Source organism: Megalops cyprinoides, chromosome 11, assembly GCF_013368585.1.
Source record: "Megalops cyprinoides isolate fMegCyp1 chromosome 11, fMegCyp1.pri, whole genome shotgun sequence".
Lineage (NCBI taxonomy): Eukaryota > Metazoa > Chordata > Actinopteri > Elopiformes > Megalopidae > Megalops > Megalops cyprinoides.
In genome coordinates, this window is record NC_050593.1 from 25,745,227 (window position 1) to 25,766,152 (window position 20,926).

General features: G+C 45.3%; 2 protein-coding genes and 1 long non-coding RNA gene across 4 annotated transcripts; all 3 read left to right on the top strand.

Annotated features, from left to right (window-relative positions):
- Nucleotides 1–173: 173 nt before the first annotated feature.
- Nucleotides 174–7,044, top strand: cep97 (centrosomal protein 97). 2 transcript variants are annotated; one of them, XM_036540389.1, is made up of 11 exons: nucleotides 174–190; nucleotides 1,027–1,169; nucleotides 1,927–2,085; nucleotides 2,381–2,482; nucleotides 2,702–2,815; nucleotides 3,043–3,209; nucleotides 3,656–3,820; nucleotides 4,225–4,388; nucleotides 4,748–5,411; nucleotides 5,690–5,765; nucleotides 5,883–7,044. In XM_036540389.1, exons 2-11 carry the CDS (start codon nucleotides 1,032–1,034, stop codon nucleotides 6,378–6,380), a joined length of 2,247 nt encoding a protein of 748 aa, XP_036396282.1. In that variant the 5' UTR covers nucleotides 174–190; nucleotides 1,027–1,031; the 3' UTR covers nucleotides 6,381–7,044. The 2 variants fall into 2 exon arrangements, with proteins under 2 accessions (XP_036396282.1, XP_036396281.1); XM_036540388.1 differs by lacking the exon at nucleotides 174–190 and adding an exon at nucleotides 385–615.
- A 756-nt stretch (nucleotides 7,045–7,800) lies between these two features.
- On the top strand, nucleotides 7,801–15,996 carry nxpe3 (neurexophilin and PC-esterase domain family, member 3). Its single transcript, XM_036540402.1, has 6 exons — nucleotides 7,801–8,030; nucleotides 9,063–9,278; nucleotides 9,451–10,217; nucleotides 11,637–11,707; nucleotides 12,119–12,334; nucleotides 12,804–15,996. The coding sequence occupies exons 2-6, from the start codon at nucleotides 9,186–9,188 to the stop codon at nucleotides 13,355–13,357; spliced, it is 1,701 nt and encodes a 566-aa protein (XP_036396295.1). The 5' UTR covers nucleotides 7,801–8,030; nucleotides 9,063–9,185; the 3' UTR covers nucleotides 13,358–15,996.
- A 2,052-nt stretch (nucleotides 15,997–18,048) lies between these two features.
- Nucleotides 18,049–20,679, top strand: LOC118785620. The gene is made up of 3 exons (XR_005005299.1): nucleotides 18,049–18,495; nucleotides 20,322–20,452; nucleotides 20,643–20,679. It is a non-coding gene; the product is annotated as an uncharacterized LOC118785620 (long non-coding RNA).
- The last annotated feature ends 247 nt before the right edge of the window (nucleotides 20,680–20,926 follow it).

A 20,926-nucleotide genomic window follows, 5' to 3' on the forward strand; every position in this document is an offset into this window, starting at 1 on the left:
TTCAATAAAAACACTCTTTAACCCATTTGTTTTGACATACGCAGGAGTAACCTGAGAACGCAGCAATATGGGTTGTGTAGTTCTACTAACATACAATGCTAATGGGTTTGCTTGAGAAACCGACAAACACAAACTACAGTTTCCGGGAAGTCATCCAGAACCATGGCGACAGTTTCTGTTGCGGCGACGGGTCAGCAATTTGCGCATCGCTAATGTTACAGATGTCGACTACGATAGGCAGCTAGTAGGCTACAATAATACAGCTACTGTAACATATAACTGACTTAAGTTTTAAATTACCAACCATTAAAACGTATAGGTCATTCTTTGTTTTATGGTGTAAATGGCCAAAGGCAGCCTCTTTTCACCTTGCAGAGCAAAAATGAAACACGATAGCTGCAGGGTAACTGGCTAGCTAAATTAGTTAACGTTAGCTAGGTTGGCTAGATAGCTGGTGCTAATTGTGCCCATCAGAGAATTCGTCGAACAGTTGCTAGCTAGTTATCTAGCATATAACGTTAGTTATTATAGTCACGTTTTCATAGAAAACGACTGAATTTGTGACAGCAACAAAAATGGGAGTATCAAGTCTGACGTTAGACGCTAACGCTAACGGTGAGTAGCTAGCTTGCCAGCAATTGCTCTTCGTTTGAAATCATCTTGCTAGCTAGTTAAGCTAACTTAGGTCGACTAAGTTAGCTGTTGGTTGTCTTTGTAACAAGCGATTTCGCAAGTTTGATCCAGAAATATTACAGTCTACAGCATATACTCTCTTACATATTGTATTAGCAGACTGTTAGAAAATGGTAACCTTTTCTATTGTGTAGTAAATAATCGAAGATGGCAAATGGTCTTTTATTGTAAAATAAATAAAGAAAATTGAAAAAGGAGCAATTGTAACCATCAGCCTACCCAAGGGGCGTAGGCTGAATGGACTGCTATAGTACAGAAGACGGTAGTGCTGTGTATTTGTGCACACTGACTGTAGATGGGTTAGTAATGTCTTTCTGTACTCGTTGCTTGCAGGTCCCATGGTGGACCTGTCGGGCCAGGGCCTCCAGAAATTGGAGCCTACCTTCCCTTGTCCGGCAGACACCCACACACTGATTCTGGATCGGAACCATATCATTAAGCTGGAGCACCTGGAGAAATGCCATGCGCTCCAGCAGGTACCATTCCCCCTTATGTCTGACAGGGCGGACACGTTTGTTAGCGCAGAATCAGAATTTTATTTATATTTTGTTTACAAAATGTACTCCACATAAAATACAGTTACAAAAGCAGGCTGAATACAGGAAAGCATAAAAACACACCATCAATGCGACATATGCATGTTTACACTATATACATGGCAAAATGAGGAGAAGGTAAGCAGTACAATAAAGTGTGTTTTACTTCTACACTGCTATGGCATCTGTTATAGCTAAACCTTCCCAATGCATATTGTATGTTTATTAACAACATAATAGTGACTCATGATTGCAATTAAAGCAATTTCCACAGTGGAAATTGTTGACTGGCACTCTGTGTATGTTAATACTTGTTGTGTATGTACATTATGGGTATATTATATTGCTGTTTTTCAGTGTGGTGGGTGCTCATGTTACTGTGTTCGCCTGTACCTGTCTCATTGGTTCATAGTTCTTGTTGGCTCTGTGATGTGCATTATGGGATATCTTGCCATGATGACATTCTAGGTTTTGGATAAGAATGTTATCAAATAACTGTTATATATACAAATATATTAGGCTTCTATATCTGGTATGCACAAAGAGTCTTATTTCAGTAATTGGACTATATAGGCCCATTAAAAGTAGAATTGGCTGGTTTATCATTATTATGCCGGTTCCCAGCAGTCCTAAAGCACATTTCTTAAAGTATTGTTTGTTACACTGTTAACCTCTCTCTTTGGTTCTCTGTTCTCAGTTGTCAGTTGCCAATAACCGGCTGGTCCGCATGATGGGGGTTTCGCAGCTCACTTCGCTTAGAGTGCTGAACTTGCCCAATAACAGCATCGGGTACATAGAAGGCCTGAAGGACCTGGTGCACCTGGAGTGGCTCAACCTGGCTGGGAACAACATCAAGGTATCAGTTGCAACTTTTCTGCTCATGGTCAGTGGACCAACAACTATTGACCAGCGGCTAGAGGCAGAAACATAAGCATGAACCCAGTGACACAGGTGTGAACTCTGGGTACTGTCATACTGCAACTAACACAGGCGTGAACTCTGGGTACTGTCATACTGAGACTAACACAGGCGTGAACTCTGGGTGCTGTCATACTGAGACTAACACAGGCGTGAACTCTGGATATCAAGACACAGGTGTTAACTCAATACAATGTCACACTGAGACTGATGTGTGCTTGGACTCCTTGCAGGTCATAGACCAGCTCAACAGCTGTGTAGCACTGCAACATCTGGATCTGTCGGACAATAACATATCCCAGATCGGTGACCTGACCAGGCTCTCTGCCTTAAAGGTAAGGCATGCAGTTCATGATTCTGATGGGAGCTGCCAGAAAAGATGATGGACAGTAGAGATGTGTTTTTTTTCGCTGGGAATTTCCTTGCATGGTTTTTCATGGGTGTAATGGTTTTCATGGGTCGAACTGTTATTTCGAGGAGCATGTCGTAGATCTGATGACGGAAAAATGCGGCATCACCGTGGTGAATTTTGTATGTTGTGTTTTCCCTCACAGACTCTTCTACTGCATGGGAACATCATCACCACGCTGCGTGTTGTCCCTGCCCACCTGCCCCCCCACCTTTCCATCCTTTCCCTCGCCGAGAATGAGATCAGAGACCTTAATGAGGTAATGTCCTTTCGCCGTAGCCAGCCGGCAGCTCGTTCTTCCCTGGAGAGTCTCCTCTCATCTCCCAGCTTTCATCTCCGGCCCCTCACTCTCACCTCTCCCCTCATCTCCCCGTTTATCTCCTGTCCCCAGCTTTCATCCCCTCTCCGCTCCTCCCTGCCTTCGTCTGCTTCATCAGCGTTGTCTGTGAATTGAATTAAGTGTCTCTCACTCTCTATGCGCTGCAGGTGTCTTATCTGGCATCTCTGCTCGACTTGGAGCAGCTGTCAATCATGAGTAACCCCTGCGTCATGGCAACTCCTTCCCTACCAGGATATGACTACCGTCCATACATTGTGAGCTGGTGCCTAGGCCTAAAGGTCCTTGACGGATATGTGGTATCACAGAAGGAAGGGTGAGTGGGACACCATGAGTCTCTGTTAAGGTTTTTCGCCTGTGTTGTATTGTACCTCACTTGAAAGTCGCTTTGGATAGAAGTGTCTGCCAAATGAATAAATGTAATGTAAATGTATTAACAATATTTCACTCTGAGCCTCTGTAGTTCCTTACTTCACGCATTGTTTCTACATGGCATTACATTACTTACCTGCGTAGATGACGCTTTACATATCTTACTATTTTCACATGTTGCCCATTTGTACAGCTGCATTTTCCTGAAACAATGCAGGTTATGTGCTTTACTGAAGTGTACAGTAGAAGTGCTGCACATAAGACTCAAATCTGCAACATTTGGGTTACAGCCTCAGCACCTTAACACAGCACTACATCCTGCCTTAATGTGTTCAGGTGTAATAGTACCCTGCTCTCCACCCTGTTTTGACCCCACCTTTGTGTGTCCAGGCTAAAGGCAGAGTGGCTTTACAGCCAGGGCAAAGGTCGCTCTTACCGGCCTGGGCAGCACGTGCAGCTGGTCCAGTACCTGGCATCTGTCTGTCCCCTGACCTCCTCCTCTGCCCTGCAGTCTGCTGAAGATGCCAAGCTGGAGAAAATTCTGAACAAGCAGAGGTAGGAGTTTGCCTGCGTGCAGCAGGTTTATCCCACGTTCAGCCCAGAGGTCGTCTTTTATATAGCCCAGAGGGTGATTACTTTTTACTCAAGAGGCCACCCACATATATCCTATAGATTTCTGGCATACATCCCATGAACTGCCCAGAGACTGCACAGATACCACTCACTTACAGGCACAGACTGCCCAGAGAATTGTTAGAGGCAGCTCCCTACAAAGTAAACACACATCTAACCAGCGCATACAGCACTTAATTACCATGACAACACGCAGACTAATGACGAGACAAATCGATGGAGGCCATCTGTGTGGTGTATAATTTAGAGGTGTTGCAATCTGCAGTGTGGTGCCAGCACATCCCAGCATGCAGAGCGATGATGGATTTGTTTATGTATCTCTGCAGGCTGCACCAAAGACAGCTGCTCCAACAGACCCGGAGGGAGTCCCCCAGCCCACCCCGGCCAACACAGCTTGACGTAGAGCAGCATCGCCCCAGCCACGCCCTGCTGGGGGGTGCTAGGGACCGGCCAGCCACACCCGAGGTGCCTGCGCTTGCCAAACTGACAGGTATAAAGACAGGCAGAAACATTGGCACTTGCCATATCACAGCATTGTACCACCTGCCCACATTCTCTGTCACACTCTGTACGGTACTTGTGTCTTCTCTATGGGTATATTCCTGTATACCTTTCCCTGTCTAATCTGTGTCATTCTACACTTGTAGCTCTCTCTTCTTGTGTACCTCATTATCTGGTTCTCTGACTATCTGTGTCATGTGTGACCCTCTCTGCCTTTGTCTTTTCAGACCCCGCTGTGCAGGTGAATACGTGGCTGGGCTGTGATCACTCCTACGCCGCACCCCCGACTGGCCGTGCTTCCTCATCTACCTGTGTCATGTGTAACCCTCTCTGCCTTTGTCTTTTCAGACCCCGCTGTGCAGGTTAATACGTGGCTGGGCTGTGATCACTCCTACGCCGCACCCCCGACTGGCCGTGCTTCCTCATCTACCGGGGAGACACTGTACCTGGAGGACGTGCAGACAGACGAGGACAAGATCCACTGCAGCCTGCTGTCCTCCGAGTCCACCTTCCTGTACCCATCCTCCCCAACGAGGCCTCCGTGCCTGGCTCCCTCCGACAGCGACGAGGAGCCCGAAGAGCCAGACTCCCTGGCACCTGAGGCCCCGTTAGGTGCCGGCCCCCAGGAGCCTGACAGAGAGGAAGCCTGGTGCGCAATGCCGGCCTCAGTTCCCTCACCCCATGACATCCCTGTGGCGGGAGGACAAGACGCGCAGATATACGAGAGACACAATTTGCAGACAAACTGTTTGCAGATGGATGGAGAGCTGGTGCTGGGAGCATGCTCAGACTGCGCCGTGGTGGAGGCAGAGCTTCACCCGGAACAGGAAGTGGTGGTGCAGTGCAGCAGGTCCGAGTGCCGTGACCTAGACGTGGCTGCCATGAGGATCCAGGCGTGGTGGCGGGGCCTCTGGACCCGACGGTGCCACCCGCTGGCGAAGGAGGTGCGGTCGGAGATCCGTCTGCGCAGGATGCAGGAGCACATTGTCTTCCTTTCGGGAGAGTTGGAGCGGTGAGACCACATCCCTTGTTTGAACCCCCTTTGAACCCCTTTCTGCTCCCTCTCTTTTCTGTTCCACCTAGTAGTGGCTAACATGCATTCTCATTTACACCAATAGCTCATTAGCTACTCTCTCCAGCTATTAGTAGCTTCTCTGTTTTGTCCATTGAAATGTTGAAATGTTTAGTCCTGAAAAGGTTTGTTACTATTGTTGTTGTGTATTTGCTGTGTGTGTGTGTGTGTGTGTGTGTTTGTTTGTGTATGTGTGTGTGTGTGCCACATGTTTGCAGGTTGCGGAGGCAGCAGGAGGAGGAGCGGCTGCAGAGGTTGGTGCAGGATGAAGCCGTGAGGTTCCTGTGGAAGCAGGTGAGCGGGCTACTCTGTCTCTCACTCTCGCACACATGCGCACGGACACACAAGCGCAGACGAAGACTCCGCCGCTTCCTGTGTTTCACTCCGTCTTCCCTCTGCCCCTCTCTGCAGCTGCAGTCAGTGCTACAGTGGCAGCAGTCGGTTCAGGGGCACATGCAGGGCGTGTCTCAGGCAGAGCTGAAGATGTGCTGCCCGGCTGAGGGGCCGCGTCACCCTGCTCCTCAGTGCCCCGCGCCCGGTGGCATGAGCAGCATGCTCCAGGTCTGCAGCGAGCTCTCCTTCCCTGACTCTGGCTTCCAGTCTACAGGTGACCCACGGGGGGCGCTAGAGGACAGCCTCAGCAGCGGGACAGGAGAATCGCTGGAGACTGTGCGGGCGGGTGGGGCAGGGGCCGGAGCGGGGGGTGACAGCCACGACGGCAGCCTGCTGCAGCAGTACCTCTCCTCTGTGCAGCAGCTTGAGGAGGCAGAGGAAGTGGCCAGCGACAGAACGGGGACGCCCCCAGCCCCCTCCCCTCTCCCCGAATCTGCAGTGCTCGACTCCCCTCCCAGGATGGACAGTAAAGGGGAGATGGAAAGGCAAAAGCCCCTGCTTGGGGCCGGAATATGAGCTGAGGCGTCACGCACTCAGAATATGTGTACAGACTCACCCACACACTGTCCACATACGTATCATAAGCATACACTCGCACACACACACACACACACATACACACATGCTTTGCATGTGTGTGTAGGGCCATGTTAGTTGTGGACATAAATACTCATCTAAGTGCAAAGCACATAAACACACAGACACTGTAGAGAAGTAATGTATTATTTATAAGGTAATGCATACATAACATGTATCTGGATAAGCTGCATTGGAACACCAGGCCGTCCTCTCTGCTGGTGCCTGCAGTCACTGTTTATGGTGAAAAGAACAGCCTGCAGACTTGTCACGACTCTCATCTGGCCCGGTGCCAGTTCTGTGCTCTTCACATACTGGCTCTGAGTAGGGGAAAGCGCTTTAATTATTTCTGAATCTAAGGATGCCTGTGGCCAGCCAGCAGGACATATGAGCTCCATATTCTTCTGTTTGGTGTGTTTTGCTGTGTTTACTTTTCACATTTGTCTGTTCACTACTGCACTGCTGCAGGTGTGTTGCAGGTCTTCATGTACCTATGCATCTCTCCCAGAGTCTGTTTCTTAGCTGGATCTGGCTTTTAGTCCCTTGGCTGTAACACAAGGACCAATGGTTGCCATCCTTCTGAATGCAGTGTCTCTAATGTCCTCACCCAAATATTTATCTGTTTTAATGCTTTTTTTCCCAATTCATAATAAAGATTGAAGCGATTTTTGTAATTAAAACATCTGTTAGTCATCAGTATGTGAACTTAAAAGGTGCTGTGACTAAAGTATAGGGTATAATGATGTTTACATTCTATACGCAAGCCAACACACCGCAGGTCTGTTCCTCTAAAGGAGTCCGTGTAAACATAAGAGAGGGGCACACCTCAGAGTACTGCACAAGACATTGCTTTAAAGGCTCCTAGACACTCGCTTATTCTTGGTGCATTCCTGTTTGAACCCATGTCAAAAGGAGGGCTTCTCTGGCACTCCACTTTGATGGAGGTTTATTTTTTTTTTGCCAAAGCTGTGTTTGAGTCTTACAATCCACAGCAGACATCAGATTATCTGATTCATTTATCAGACATATGCAGAGTATTAGTGACAGCAGTAATGAAAAAAGATGGAGGTAAGCTTACTAGCGTATTAGGTGAAAAAAAACATTTGAGTAGCGGGTTTTATTTTTGCACATGTGCAACTCTCTCGCAGGGCATGACAAATGTCCCATTGATAATACGTACATTACGTGACAACCACTAAACATGTAAATTCAGATACTGCTCAAGATTAGTCTCATCAATCCAATTGCTTTTATCTATAAAAAGGAGGAGTCACAAGCATGGAACGGGGTGTACCGCTCCTGCTACCGTGGTTTGGCACTCGCCAATAGCTGCGTGATTTGTTGTAAGCCAACAGCAGCTGGAAGGGGAGGGGCTTTCAACCGGGATGTGGTTAGGAGGATGTCAACACTGTAAGGCTGCAGCGGGCTGAAATACAATAGTCGCATCAATGGAATGTGGGAAATAAGCCAGACCATTTCTACCAAATGGCCAGACATCTTGAGAAACATGCGAGGCTGTGTGTGCTCTGAACAAGAGCTCCCCCAAAACGGCTAGCTAATATGCCTCCCAGGTCGTATGACAGTAATTGTGTAAGTATTCCTCTTTGTGTATGCAGTATACGCGTCTGGATTTGCTGTTGTGTGTTACTGCATTTTTTTGTAAGTTAAAAGTTAGATTAGTAGGCTAAAGATAATTTTGTTCTTGAGTTTGTCAAGCATGCCGCAGCAAGTTTTCGGCTCTAATGTCGCTAGACTAGCTGTGTAATGTTACCGCAACAAGACTAGCTGCCTAACTAGGGACAATCTTGCGCCAGACTGTCGTGAAGCAAACAGCTCAGTCTGATAAGGACGGCCAAATTCACCAGCGGTAGATACTGGTGGTTATACCAGTTGTTTAAGTTTTAAGGCTGATTTACACAGGAGCGACCGACGTTCAGCTGAATTCGTTGCAACGTTGCAGCAGCTGTGAAAGCAAAAGTGGTAGCTAGCTGGTTAGCTCGTACATCGTCACAGGGCGACGGCGTGCTAACCAGCCTTTGGATTGAGATTGAAGTGTCTTGATTTATTCCAAAGGGGCAGTCATTCGTCTTATTATTTACATAGTAGTCATTTTATTGCATTTATTTGAATTGTGCTGTAATTCCAAGGGACTATGTTCATGTTCAGTTTTGTCAAAATGAATGTATAAAGACAAAGGAGAGGGAATGCAATGATGTTCCAAAATGGTTGCAGGATTCGTGTAAAGGTTGTTTTATGATCACAATTACGTACGCAAATTCATATTGAGTCGTAGACGAGCGCAATTCTACGGGGTAGTTCCCTCTGTGTCATAAAACGGGAACAAATAGGGACACACAGCCACGTGATTCTGTCATGAGACCGAAACATATCGGATCGCTTGTGTTACTTATGTTAAGACGTGCGATCCTGATTCTCTTGAGATAAACGTTTGGGTGGACATGATGGTTAATTTGTACATCTAAACTAATTAGAATCAGTATTGCAATATGATTTAGGTTTTGGGGACACACGAGGCCCTTCTGTTTTTTCAGAGGAGGAGCAAGCGTGTGTGTTTTCATTTCATTGTGCCTGACTATTTTCTGTCCTTCTCCCTTTCCCCAGTATGACATTTCCTCATGCTGATTCCAAGGTAGGCAAATGATGGCCTCACACTGTCACCATGGTGACAGATGGCTGTGACCATGGCTTCAGAGATGGTAGTGGAGTGCAGCAACGTCGCTGACAATGTGGGGAAATCTGTCCAAGTTCACCCCTTTCTTCTTGCTGCTAGCGTTGTCAGGCCTCATCCTCCTGCTCCGGAACATTCACACCCTTGAGGTAAGAGTGCAGAGGGAGGAGGTGTGTTGTGTTCCTCCCGGGGGATAGTGTGATGTAATGGTACATAGAGTTATTGGAGAAGGGCTGCCCTGGAGTACATGACTACATTATGAGAGCAGAGGTTTAACAATCAGCCGGCGTCTCTGACCCCCCTCCAACTCTGCCTCCACAGAAGTTTAACTGTCAGACGGTGTCGGCGCTCCACCAGCTCCAGACCAAACTGGACTCTGCCTTCAGGACTGCCCTCCCCTTGCCGCTGGACCGGAATAAGTCCTACTGCGGCTTGCTGGGGCCGGATCTGACCGCCGATGAGGCCGCAGAAGAGCGCCACCTGCTGGACTCCATCGCCTGGCCGGAGCCGCGCCTGTCGGCAGTGCCCCTGCGCCAGAGCAGCGACCCCTCCCGCAGCTTCTTCGTGGTCCTCTCGTCCGGCGGGGAGTTGCGTGTCGGCGGCCAGCTGGAGGCGCTGGTCCACATGCACGACTTCCAAGGTCAGCCCAAGCGGCATGGCGGGGACTTCCTGCTGGCCCGCCTCGCGTCTCCTGAGCTGCGGGCCGGCGTTGCCGGCCACGTGGTAGACCATCAGAATGGCTTCTACTCTGTGCACTTCTTGTTGCCCTGGGCGGGGCCGGCGCAGGTGGAAGTGACGCTGGTGCACTCTAGCGAAGCCGTGCAGGTGCTGAGGCGTCTGCGGGAGGAGCGACCCGACCGCGTCTTCTTCAAGAGCCTCTTCCGCTCGGGTTACTTCTCCGAGACCACTGTCTGCAACCTGTGCCTGCCGGGCCACCAGCCGCTCTGCAACTACACCGACCGCCACACAGGGGAGCCCTGGTTCTGCTACAAGCCCAAGCTGCTGGGCTGTGAGAGCCGAGTCAACCACGCCAAGGGCGGCTACCAGAAGCGCCTGCTCACCAGCCAGGAGGTGCTGTTCTTTCAGAGGTGAGTGACCTGGTGCGGCAGAGGGTTAGAAATAAGCAAGTTAATGGACTTGGTGGAGGTCAGAGGTGGACCATCGGAAGGGTCGGGCAGTCCCGACTTCTCACTGTAACGCTAAGAGACACTTTTCCATTAATTTCCATTTGTCAGGCCCAGTTCAGTACTTGTTAATGGAAATACACTTGTGTCTATAAGTAATTGAGGGTGGATAGACTATTATTGTTGTTGCTGTTATAATTATGCTGGTATTAACATGTTAGTATAGCTATACCCTTTTAACATTGGTAGGTAGAGCAGTAAGCGAGTGTAGGCTATCTGGAAGTCATGGGAAGTTCATAGCTGCTTGACAATACCATTCTCTCATAACAACCTTTCTGTAGTAGCTGGTGTTGCTGCAACAAGGTGAACACCTGTTGTGAACGGGAATACTCAAACACAGTTACTTGCATTTCACCAATCGCATTGAGGTAATTGATAAGAATAACTAAGAGCTTCAAGAACTGCGTGAGCGGAGCACGCAACTTAAGAAGTTTAACAACATGGACAGGCCGGTCATCTTCTGGCCATTTGGAAAACAGGCATTGCTTATTACATAGCATTTACATTAAATCATTTGGCAGATGCTCTTTTCCAGAGCAACTTACAGAAGAGCATTAAAATAAGGTCAGACTAAGCGCAGAGATGATACTAAGTCAGCAGCGTCGCAACCAATTGTAGCAGTCATTACATAACCTACAGCCTACAGAAGAGTTGGTGAGTATATAGTGCTGTTACATAGCAGATACACTGATAATGATCAGGTTGTGGAGTTAGCTGAACCAAGATGCAGTTTGAAGAGATGAGTTTTCAGGCTCTGAGGGAAGACTGACAGTGACATGGCTGTCCTGAGGAGCTCATTCTACCACTGAGGGGCCAGGGTAGAGAGGAGATGTTATTAAGAAGATAGACCCTTTCAGGAGGGGATGGAAAGGCAGGCAGAGGCAGAGTGGTCTGGCAGCAGCGTCAGGTTTCATGATAGATTAAAGGTAAGAGGGTGCCCAGCTTATCCGATTCTTACAACAGTCTCTGGTATTTAAAAAAGCATATTGTCAGTTCCATTGGCCAGATGGTTTATTTTTGCCGGAAATGCTACTTCACCCATACACCGGTAAGATAAGCCCTGCAGTTTTATCTCTGTTATTTGCTCATCCGCATCTGTCTCCAGACTGACTGGGTCTCAGAGATGAAAGCGGATGAAATCGTTTGAAAGCGGATGTTGTCTGTCTCTCTGCAGCCTGGCAACCAGGCATAAGGAACAGCGCGTGATTGTTTATGTGTGCGTTGCTGGGTGTGTGTGTGTGTGTGTGTGTGTGTGTGTGTGTGTCTTTCATGGTCAGTTTATGGTGCTGAGCTGCTCTGAAATGTTTCCTACTTTTTTTCCAGTGATGTGAATATTAAGGTTCCTATACAAGCATCGGGGTCAGCTCGTGTGATTGTGCTGCCAGAAAGAAAAGGTGAGCATGCTTCTTGGCAGTGGCTTCACTTATCGGCACGAGTTAACTAGTCCAATGTCTGCATCTGTACGATCCTGTAACTGGACTACCAGGCAACGCAATTGGGAGAAAACATGAACATCTCTGTTTCATAATTCCTCAAGTTTGGAATTCTCTTTACACATTCCGCATTATAAATCTGTGCAGCAGCGTCAGTATGTTCAATAAGGTGCTGTCTTTGGATGACTGCATATTCATTACCAATGAATAAAACATTGTTACTATGAGTGTAAATGCTTGTGTCAGATTGACGGATGATTAAAATCTGCTTGTATCACGGTAGTTGATGACTGAGGGTTAGCCTGTTTGAGTTTGCGTGACGAGAAAGCTGTGAAAAGAGTGACGAACACGCCTGTCTGCGTTTTCTCACAGAAAAGCCAGAAGCGGAGAAAAGAAAGAACGCGGATGCAGTATTCGGGCCCTCAGGTTTCTACTATCAGGACGCATGGCAGGCGTTCGGGGGAGTCCCTGTGCGCCAGTTCAATGACACCACAGCCATAATAGAGTGTCTTCAGGGGAAGGTGGTGCACATGTTTGGGGACTCCACTGTCCGCCAGTGGTTTGAATACCTCAATGCCTTTGTCCCAGGTAAGCCCTGACTAATGCCTTTGTCCAGTATCCATCACTCTACCTTTCTGTGTATGCCACTGGCCTGGCCTGTGCCCCTCCCACGGCTGTCGTGTACCTGAAGCACACCTGTCCATTGTCTGCCACAGCTCTTTCATGTGGGCTGGAGGAGAAGGGACTGAGTGTCTAGAATGTTGGTGTAGTGAATGAAGACAGTTTGAAGCATCAAGGTTGTACACGAGGGAGTGTAGCACACTGGTAAGGAGCAGGGCTTGTAACCTAAAGGTTGCTGGTTGAATTCCCGGCTGGGGCACTGCTGTTGTACCCTTGGGCAAGGTGCTTAGCCCATAATTGTCTCAGTAAACATCCAACTGTATGAAAGGATAACGTAAAAATTGTGGACTACGTTAGGACTGTGCTAATTGTAGACTGGATAAGAGCGTCTGGTAAATGACAGCAATGTATGGTAATGTCTCTTTCCCCCTCACAGATTTGAAGGAGTTTAATCTGAGGAGCCCGAAGAACGTGGGCCCGTTCCTGGCCGTGGACAGCGAGCACAACATCCTGCTGAAGTACCGCTGCCACGGGCCGCCCATCCGCTTCTCCACGGTGGCGGCCAGCGAGCTGCGCTACGTGGCCAACGAGCTGGAGGGCCTGCCGGGCGGCAGGGACACGGTCGTCGTGGTGACGGTGTGGTCACACTTCAGCACTTTCCCGGTGGAGGTGTACATCCGCCGGCTGCGCAACATCCGCCGCGCCGTGGTGCGGCTGCTGGACCGCGCCCCCGACACGCTGGTGTTCATCCGCACCGCCAACCTGCAGGCGCTGGACCCCGAGGTCAGCCTCTACAACAGCGACTGGTTCTCCCTGCAGCTGGACACCGTGCTGCGTGCCATGTTCAGGGGCCTGCCCGTCGTCATGGTGGACGCCTGGGAGATGACCCTCGCCCACCGGCTCCCCCACGCCTTGCACCCGCCGCCCATCATCGTCAAGAACATGATTGATGTCTTCCTCTCGCACGTCTGCCCCAGGAGGAGGAGCTAGCTGGGCCAGTGAGGAGGAGGCTGAGGGAGGGAGAGAGAGAGAGAGAGAGGCTGGGTGGGGAGTGCCTGCACTTTGTGGATGGGTTCCTCTGGAGTGCTTGGTGAGGTGTGTGGGTGTTTCTCAGCAGCGTTGTGTGATTTCGGAGCCAGTGCTGTTACCACAGTGACGTGACCGTGAGACAGAGTTAGTCAGCGGGAGACGGCAGATGCTGCAGCAGTGTGTGTGTGTGTGTGTTCCTGGATGAGATCCCTAAACCTGTAACAGTGCCTCTTTTTCCTTGTATTCGCTCATGCGTCACTGCTGGGCAGATGTGCTCTAGACCAGTGAACCGAACTGTCAGTGCCACATAATATAGAGGAAGGCTGAGTGAGGAGGAGGGAGATGGAGTGCAATTCTCTCTTCTGTCTGACAAAATTACATTTTTCACAGGCTTTTAAATGATTGAGGACAGTCTGTGAAAAGCCAGAGCGAGTACCTCTGCAATGGCGTAACAGTGACGCCATAAAACAGCAGAACTGACAACGACTCACAGCAGCCTTCTCTCAGGTCCCGGCATCATACATTGCTACTGTTCTCTCCAGCTGAGGAAACCTCTGTTATAGTGTGACCTCACTGTGACTTTATCCAAGCCCAGTAGTGTTGGAATGCAGTGTACAGTATCTCTCACCAGCCCACCCATTGCTCCTGGTCTCTTGGTGTGTAGGGCTTGGGCGGTGAGGGCAGTCTCTCACCTCTATGCAGTTAAGGATATGTCATCAGACCTATCCTAAATGAGGAGCAGGAACCCAGTCCTCAAGCCTGGTACATGTGCCTATGCACAACTTACATTCTGAACTGTGCGTCTGAATGTAAATGTGTAAAATTTCACAGTTATCAAAAAATTAAATTGGTATGGAAATGTTCTTACTGTAATGACCTCCTCAGACTTTACATACACCAATTTCCTTGTGGCCAAAGAGGTGCGCTGCAGGACATATGCACCATTCTCTTTCCTCTTGACAGTCACCTCCAAGAATATTTAATATGGTCAGCTATTTCGCATTTTTTAGGAGGCCCAGCGTCAACATATTGGTGTTGTTAGTCTTGTTGTACCTCAACCACTCCCTCTTCTGTTGTTTTTTTTTTTTGTTTGTTTTGGGTGGTACGATTGTACTGGGTAATAAGAAATGAGTGGAGATCACATGACTAATTCCATCAGACTTTTAAATGGCATTTTTAAATGCATAGGACTCTTGAACTGCTGTCATGGAACTTGGTACTTAGGCTGTTCACAGGTTACAGTTTTGCCTCAACAACCTTTCAGTTCTTCAGTATTATATTTTCTGATCTGTCATATTTTTAAAAATCTCAAACGACTTTCAGGAAACAAACTCCATGCCAAAACACCTTGCCAAAATCTTTTAATGGTATTTGCACATGGCAAAGGCAAATGTTCAAATGTCATTCTTTGCTGGATAAATCAGTGTCAAATCTGGCATGCTAATGTCGTTGGCCATGTCTAAATTGTGGTGTGAATTTTAACCTGACCTTTCGGAGGCCAGGGGATTGAGAATGTGAACCAAAACAACTTTAGAATACTAGGGTTCAAGACAAGAATTATAAGCCCAATTTCAAAATATCATGTATAGGACCTCAAGATGTGATTCGTAAAAAAAAATTCTGCAACAGGCTAATGAGGCTCTGACATGTAAATAAGTAGACCATTCATTTGGTGTAAATTGGTAGATGTATAATTAAAAATACATGTGTATTTAAAGATAAATAAGCATGTGCTTGTCACTCCACTGCAAAAGCAGTCAGCGCGTTCCATTTTGGATTCCGAGGCATTCTTTACTTCCATTGTCCCCATTGTTTTTAATTGTGGCAATATGACATGAATAGAATACATCTGAAGGCACATTCACCATTTAAGGTTAATTAGGCAAGTTTTATGGCTGAAGTTTAAAAGACTTATGCACACCTGTAGAATACATTGTGATTTATTAGCATACACTTAAACACATTTTAGGAATCATTTGTGTACATGCAGATTCACACTTGTGCATATGCAGATTCAAAATGTCCTGTTCCTAAGCAAGAATTATCACCTATGAGTATTTCCACTGCAAGCTAACTATAAATGAGGCCTTTGTTCCATGGTGTATGACAGTCCTCCAAAGCAATGACTGGACCACATAGACCTCAAGTTAATGCATTACATTAGAGTAGGTGTCATCTGCATTAACACCATTGTTCCAGTACAAAGAACAGACCCATACAGAATGTACATTTTGTATTTTGTGCAGGACACAGTATATTCAAAACATATAAATGTTTTATCAGAGTATTAAGCAATGCCTAAAGTGATTGGTTATATAACAAACTCCTATGTAGGCATGAGCATACTATTGTATATCTGATTATGCACATATGGTCATGTTTGTCAATTCATCTGTATTATACCACAGCACTTGTTTTAAAGTATACTGATATGACTAACACAGCTGTGGCCTGTGTGAGATTACCGTTTCCTGTTGCCTGACGTTACAGTGCAAATATGGCTTGTCTTTTGCCAGACTGAAGTTTCATTGTACCAAAGTAAGTTTCATCAACGCAATGCTGCTTTGTAAAGGAGTGTTAATCCTGTCAAATAAATCCGCCATGGCACGGAGTGTGTGATTGGTTCTGCTGTACTGGTCCTTTTCTTCACTAAAGTTTCACATTCTGGTTTTATTAGGATAATGTGCCGTTAGACTGCCTTAAATATAATATTCGATATGAGTATGCCCAGATGAGTATGAGACGAGCGCTTCTATAGGAATGGTTCTGTTCTAGTGTTTTGAACACAATATGCTGTTAATTCTTGTATCAATAATTGTTATGGACGGAGAAACGCTTCGCAATCGTCTTATCGACCGCGTTTGCCTCCGCATGGACGGTAAGTGGTTGAAGATCCGATTGTGTGTTTGATATTTTTTGCGCCCTCTAGTGTTCATCATCTCTAAAGACGGCCACCCCGATTGCAGCGTCACCCTTCAAGATGAAAAGGAAGCCATAACAAAAAGGAGGATGGGGGACATGCATCAGAATATTTTGTTTTAAAAGGTGGGGTAGACATTCTGGAACGAGGAGGGTTCGTTCATCGCAGTGGACGTTTAGCTCGGCTGTAGTTAAACATACAGAATCACTTTGGTCTTAATACGTGGGAGGTCTCTTGCACCTGGCGCTATTTGTTAGGATTGTGGGTAGCTCGTTATTATTCAATTGTTATGCCCTAAGGGGTCTTGTGAAATGGTTATAGTGTGCGTGTTTAACTGGAACTGTAGATCTTTTGCTCTTGTTAGTCATTTTGGCAAGTCTGTGTTGTTCAGTTCCAGCGTTCACAGTCTGGGAATTCCCATTTTGAAATTCCAGGAGAACTTGCCCGTGTTTAAATAAACCCCCTCCAATAAAGTGCTGGATAGCGGTATGTCTTCTCTAGCTGTGTGTTTTAGAAATTTTGTTTGTCCTCTAAAACAAGGAAACGGAGAGGAGAATAATTAACATAATAGCAAGCACAGGATCAAAGTCTAGCCACTGCTGATCTACATTCAAGAGTGATACGGAGAATTAATAGCCCAGTGTTTTTTTTTTCTGAACAACTGAAGACTTAGTTGTGAGGATATAATGAAGGTAATATCCTTTGGACATAATGAAGGTGACTCTCTGACTTTGTGTATGTGTATGATAATGCGCACTTTATTTAATTGTTTATTGTGAATAGCGGTCTATGCTGTGACATGAGTAATTGTTGGTAGACCGTCTCTTCATTCAGCTGTAAAAGTATCTACTACATTACGACGAGGACAGTCATGTGTGTAAGCCAGATACATATGGTATGAAGACGTGAGGTCATTATAATTGTCATAATAATGGAGGGTAGGAATCCCACACTGTCACCGTTTCGTGGTAGGCTATACCCTACTGGTAGTTACTTGACCGAGTAAACCAAGGTGCACAAATGGTCTCGCGAATACTTGTTTGCATCCATTTACTCCGCCGTGTTTCTAAAGCAATTTGTGTCACTGATTTTTCCCCAGTTACGGTTTTTTTAACGGTGCTAGTATAAAGTTAAAACTTAATTTATTCAGCTACTAGACGCCGAACATGTGAAATGTGCTTGCACAAAGCATTCGAAGTAATGCAATAGTCTACTTCTCGTGGATGAAGCCTTTGGCTACTTGCCACAGGGGAGCAACAGTAAGTGCATTGGCTCACGGAGATCTAGGCTACACATGAATAATGTGTAAGTCTAAATTAAAATATACGCTTTGCAAGTTGCCTCGTACAAGGGCAAAACGAATCCATAATAATAATGAGCCTACACAACAAATAACTACATAATCTAACATCTTCCGAAAATAGTGCTGACAAGTTTGGTCAGTCTAGTGTTGACGATTTTCATTACTGTATTAAACTTCTTCTCTGCATGAACAGACAAATCGGCTTCCAAGCAATCTGAAATGCAAAAGCAGAGCTCGCATCTGGTGTAGAAACGGCATTATTATTGTCAAGGTTCTTTCACCCATAATAGGAGAAAATTAATATAGCCTGACCTGACTTCAAACAGCTGCCGGTCCCGAGAAAATGAGGCGTCTCAAAATCAAGAATGCATCTACCATCAAAGATTGACTGGAATTTTTGGAGGAACACCCTATAGGCTAAACCAGCCAGTTGTTTCAGTGCAACAGTTCCCCTTTCGAGTTTTTCTCTTTTTTGTCAGATGCAAACTGACATATGAAACTGTACTTGGGCTAGAAGCATCAACACACAGCAGTCGAACATACATGAGAGAGGACTGAAAGCTAGAGAGGCAATTAAGCGCAGTCAGAATTGTTCCTAATTATTGGATACCTGCTATTTGAAGAAGACGGCCAACACGGCAAATATGGTAATTGACAGAGTCTCCGAAGACTTTGCAGGCGTTGGAAATCCGAGCGTTGGGATGATGACGAGCCCAATCAGTTTGTCAGCTTTCTATGGAAACTCACTTCTGGGGATGCACGAACCCGCAAACCACACTGAGGACTGGCTCCCCCGGCCGCCGCAATCGGATTCTGAGTCGGGCAAACCCTGGAGCACTGCAATCCCAACCCCTAGCTATCTCAACCACATTAACGGTAAAATACAAAACATAATTGTGGTTTATGGATTTTGTCCTAGTGGAAACCCAAATATTCTAACATGTATTACATAAAATTTAATCAGATTAAGTCAGATTTCACCCACCTTTATGAATATTAAAAGTTTTGAATAACAACTCTAAATAGTACTTAGGCTGTGTACAAATAATAATAATAATTTAAGGACAAATTAATATTTACTATATTTAGGTTTCGCTGTTTAATTGTGTAATGCATTTATGAAAGATTTTGTATGATCATATAGGCCTAGTTTTTTAAAATTTTGTAAATATGTCATACTTTATCAATTATTTCATTTAGTAAATGTTACAATTAGCATTTAATCTAATGCACATAGAAAGTGACATGGGGGTTTTAGTTTTCTGCAGTCCTGAACAAAGCTGTCAAATTTTTAACTTCCTGTTTTTCATTTTATGATGTTTGCCGATGCGTTGCAAGCGGTTATTTTGCTTTTTGAATTGCTTTCATGTGTTTTTCAAAAGATTGTGACAAAGTGCGAAACGCTGAACATGAAATTGTAGAATAACTGAGTTGTAATAATTGTAATAACTGAGCTGTAAAATTTCTCGTATTCTACATATTTTTCACCTATACTTGCAAAATATCAAACCATCTCGGCTGTTTACAGACCATTGTCTTCCAGAAGGCCACATCTGCTAATTTCTGTTCTGGCAAAATACTTTGTCGTTGAACTGTGTGGTAAGAGTTAGTGCTTGTGCAGAGCATTAAAATGAATAATTATTACGTTGCAAAACAGAAGGTTAATAGAAGGAAATAGCACAAATTTGTAACAAAATGGAGCGGACTGTAGGAAGTACTGGCCATTGTCGGGGGTTGTGGTCAACAGCCAAGGACATCTCAGACAAAGTCAAATCAACAAACATTGACACTGCTGTAAACCATGACGCATGCTTGTCAGCAAATGGACAGCTTGTACCACCAAATTTACTGTCAAGACATCGACTGTTGCCTCAGTTATCCCAGTGTCTGTAGTGAGACCCATCTCTCGTTTCTGTTGGAAAAGGAAGACCGCCATGCTATTCTTGGTTATGTATTTTTAATAAATGTATTTATTTTTAGGTAGAGGAATATCATTGTGTTGTAGTATGATGGCCAAGGCTCTTGATGACTGACAATATGGTGCATAGGAGAAGATTCAGCGTAATACCACAGTCAAAGACTAGGATATGAGAGCAGAGCTGGAAATCATACTTGTTGGAAAAGGTGGAAATCATACTTGTCATACAGTTGTTACCATTTACTAAACGCAGGGACTTTTATATCATGACTCTACACTTAAACAGAATTAAGTAAATGTTACACAAATGCGGGAATGATTCAAGCAATGAAATTTAATACATGAATTAAACTTTGGGTAAGCATATAACATATTCACAGAATGCTTCATACATTTACGACATATATGTGAGAAGCGTCATTTGTTAAATGTTAGAAATATTGAGTAAATGTTTGGAAAGTAGGTACTATATGTTGAAAAACAGACATTTAGCCTAAATATTTATTTTTGGCCTAAATATATGGCTTTGAGACAGCATGTTTTAACATTTAGAGCTATTATTTGAAACTTTTAGATTTTTTAATAAAGTACAAATATTGAAGTGTTCTTTGGTAGATGCAGCAGAAAAGCGATTTACTTTACATGTTTGCATCATGGAGTTGTTTAAGCAATAACTGAAACAGATAGTAAAGGAACAAGAAAGGCTCTGATAGTTGTGAGAGGGCATTTGAACACCACTTGCTAGCAAGAAGCTGACTTGCATCACATGTGCTTGTTGCTGCAGCTGAAACCACTATGGGGAGTGTGAGTCCCCCATCGTATCAGGGTGTGTGTGTAAAGAACCCAGCGAGCGAGATGATCATGCAGAAGCATAGTGGTTATGCATCTTGGAGCCCTGGCTGCCACAACCAACAGGTGAAGAGATGTTCCATATGGAATAAGTAAAATGATCTTTTTCTCATATGTTAATTTATAGCTCTGTTGAAATCTTTGGGAAATGCCATATTCACATCTTTTGAAATTTTGACTTGGAAGGCCACACATTTCTGTTCTTATTAAATTATTTATGTGTTTATTTTTAAATTCAACTTTTATTCTTTTTCAGCTATTGCAGCACTACAATATACATGATCACCACACAGGTAATCTTGCAGTTTACATATATCCACATATAAACACAATTAAAAAGTATAAATAATTTAAAAAAAACTAATGATTATTATATTTCAAACAACCACACATTTATTTAAGGGTAAATGTACCAAATTATGATTTTTGATTTGATAGTAGAAACTAATCAATTGTAAACTTTCAAGGATAGTGAATAACAAGCATACAATTATGCTTATTTTGATAAAAATGACAAAAGCTGTGAAAGTAACTGAACAT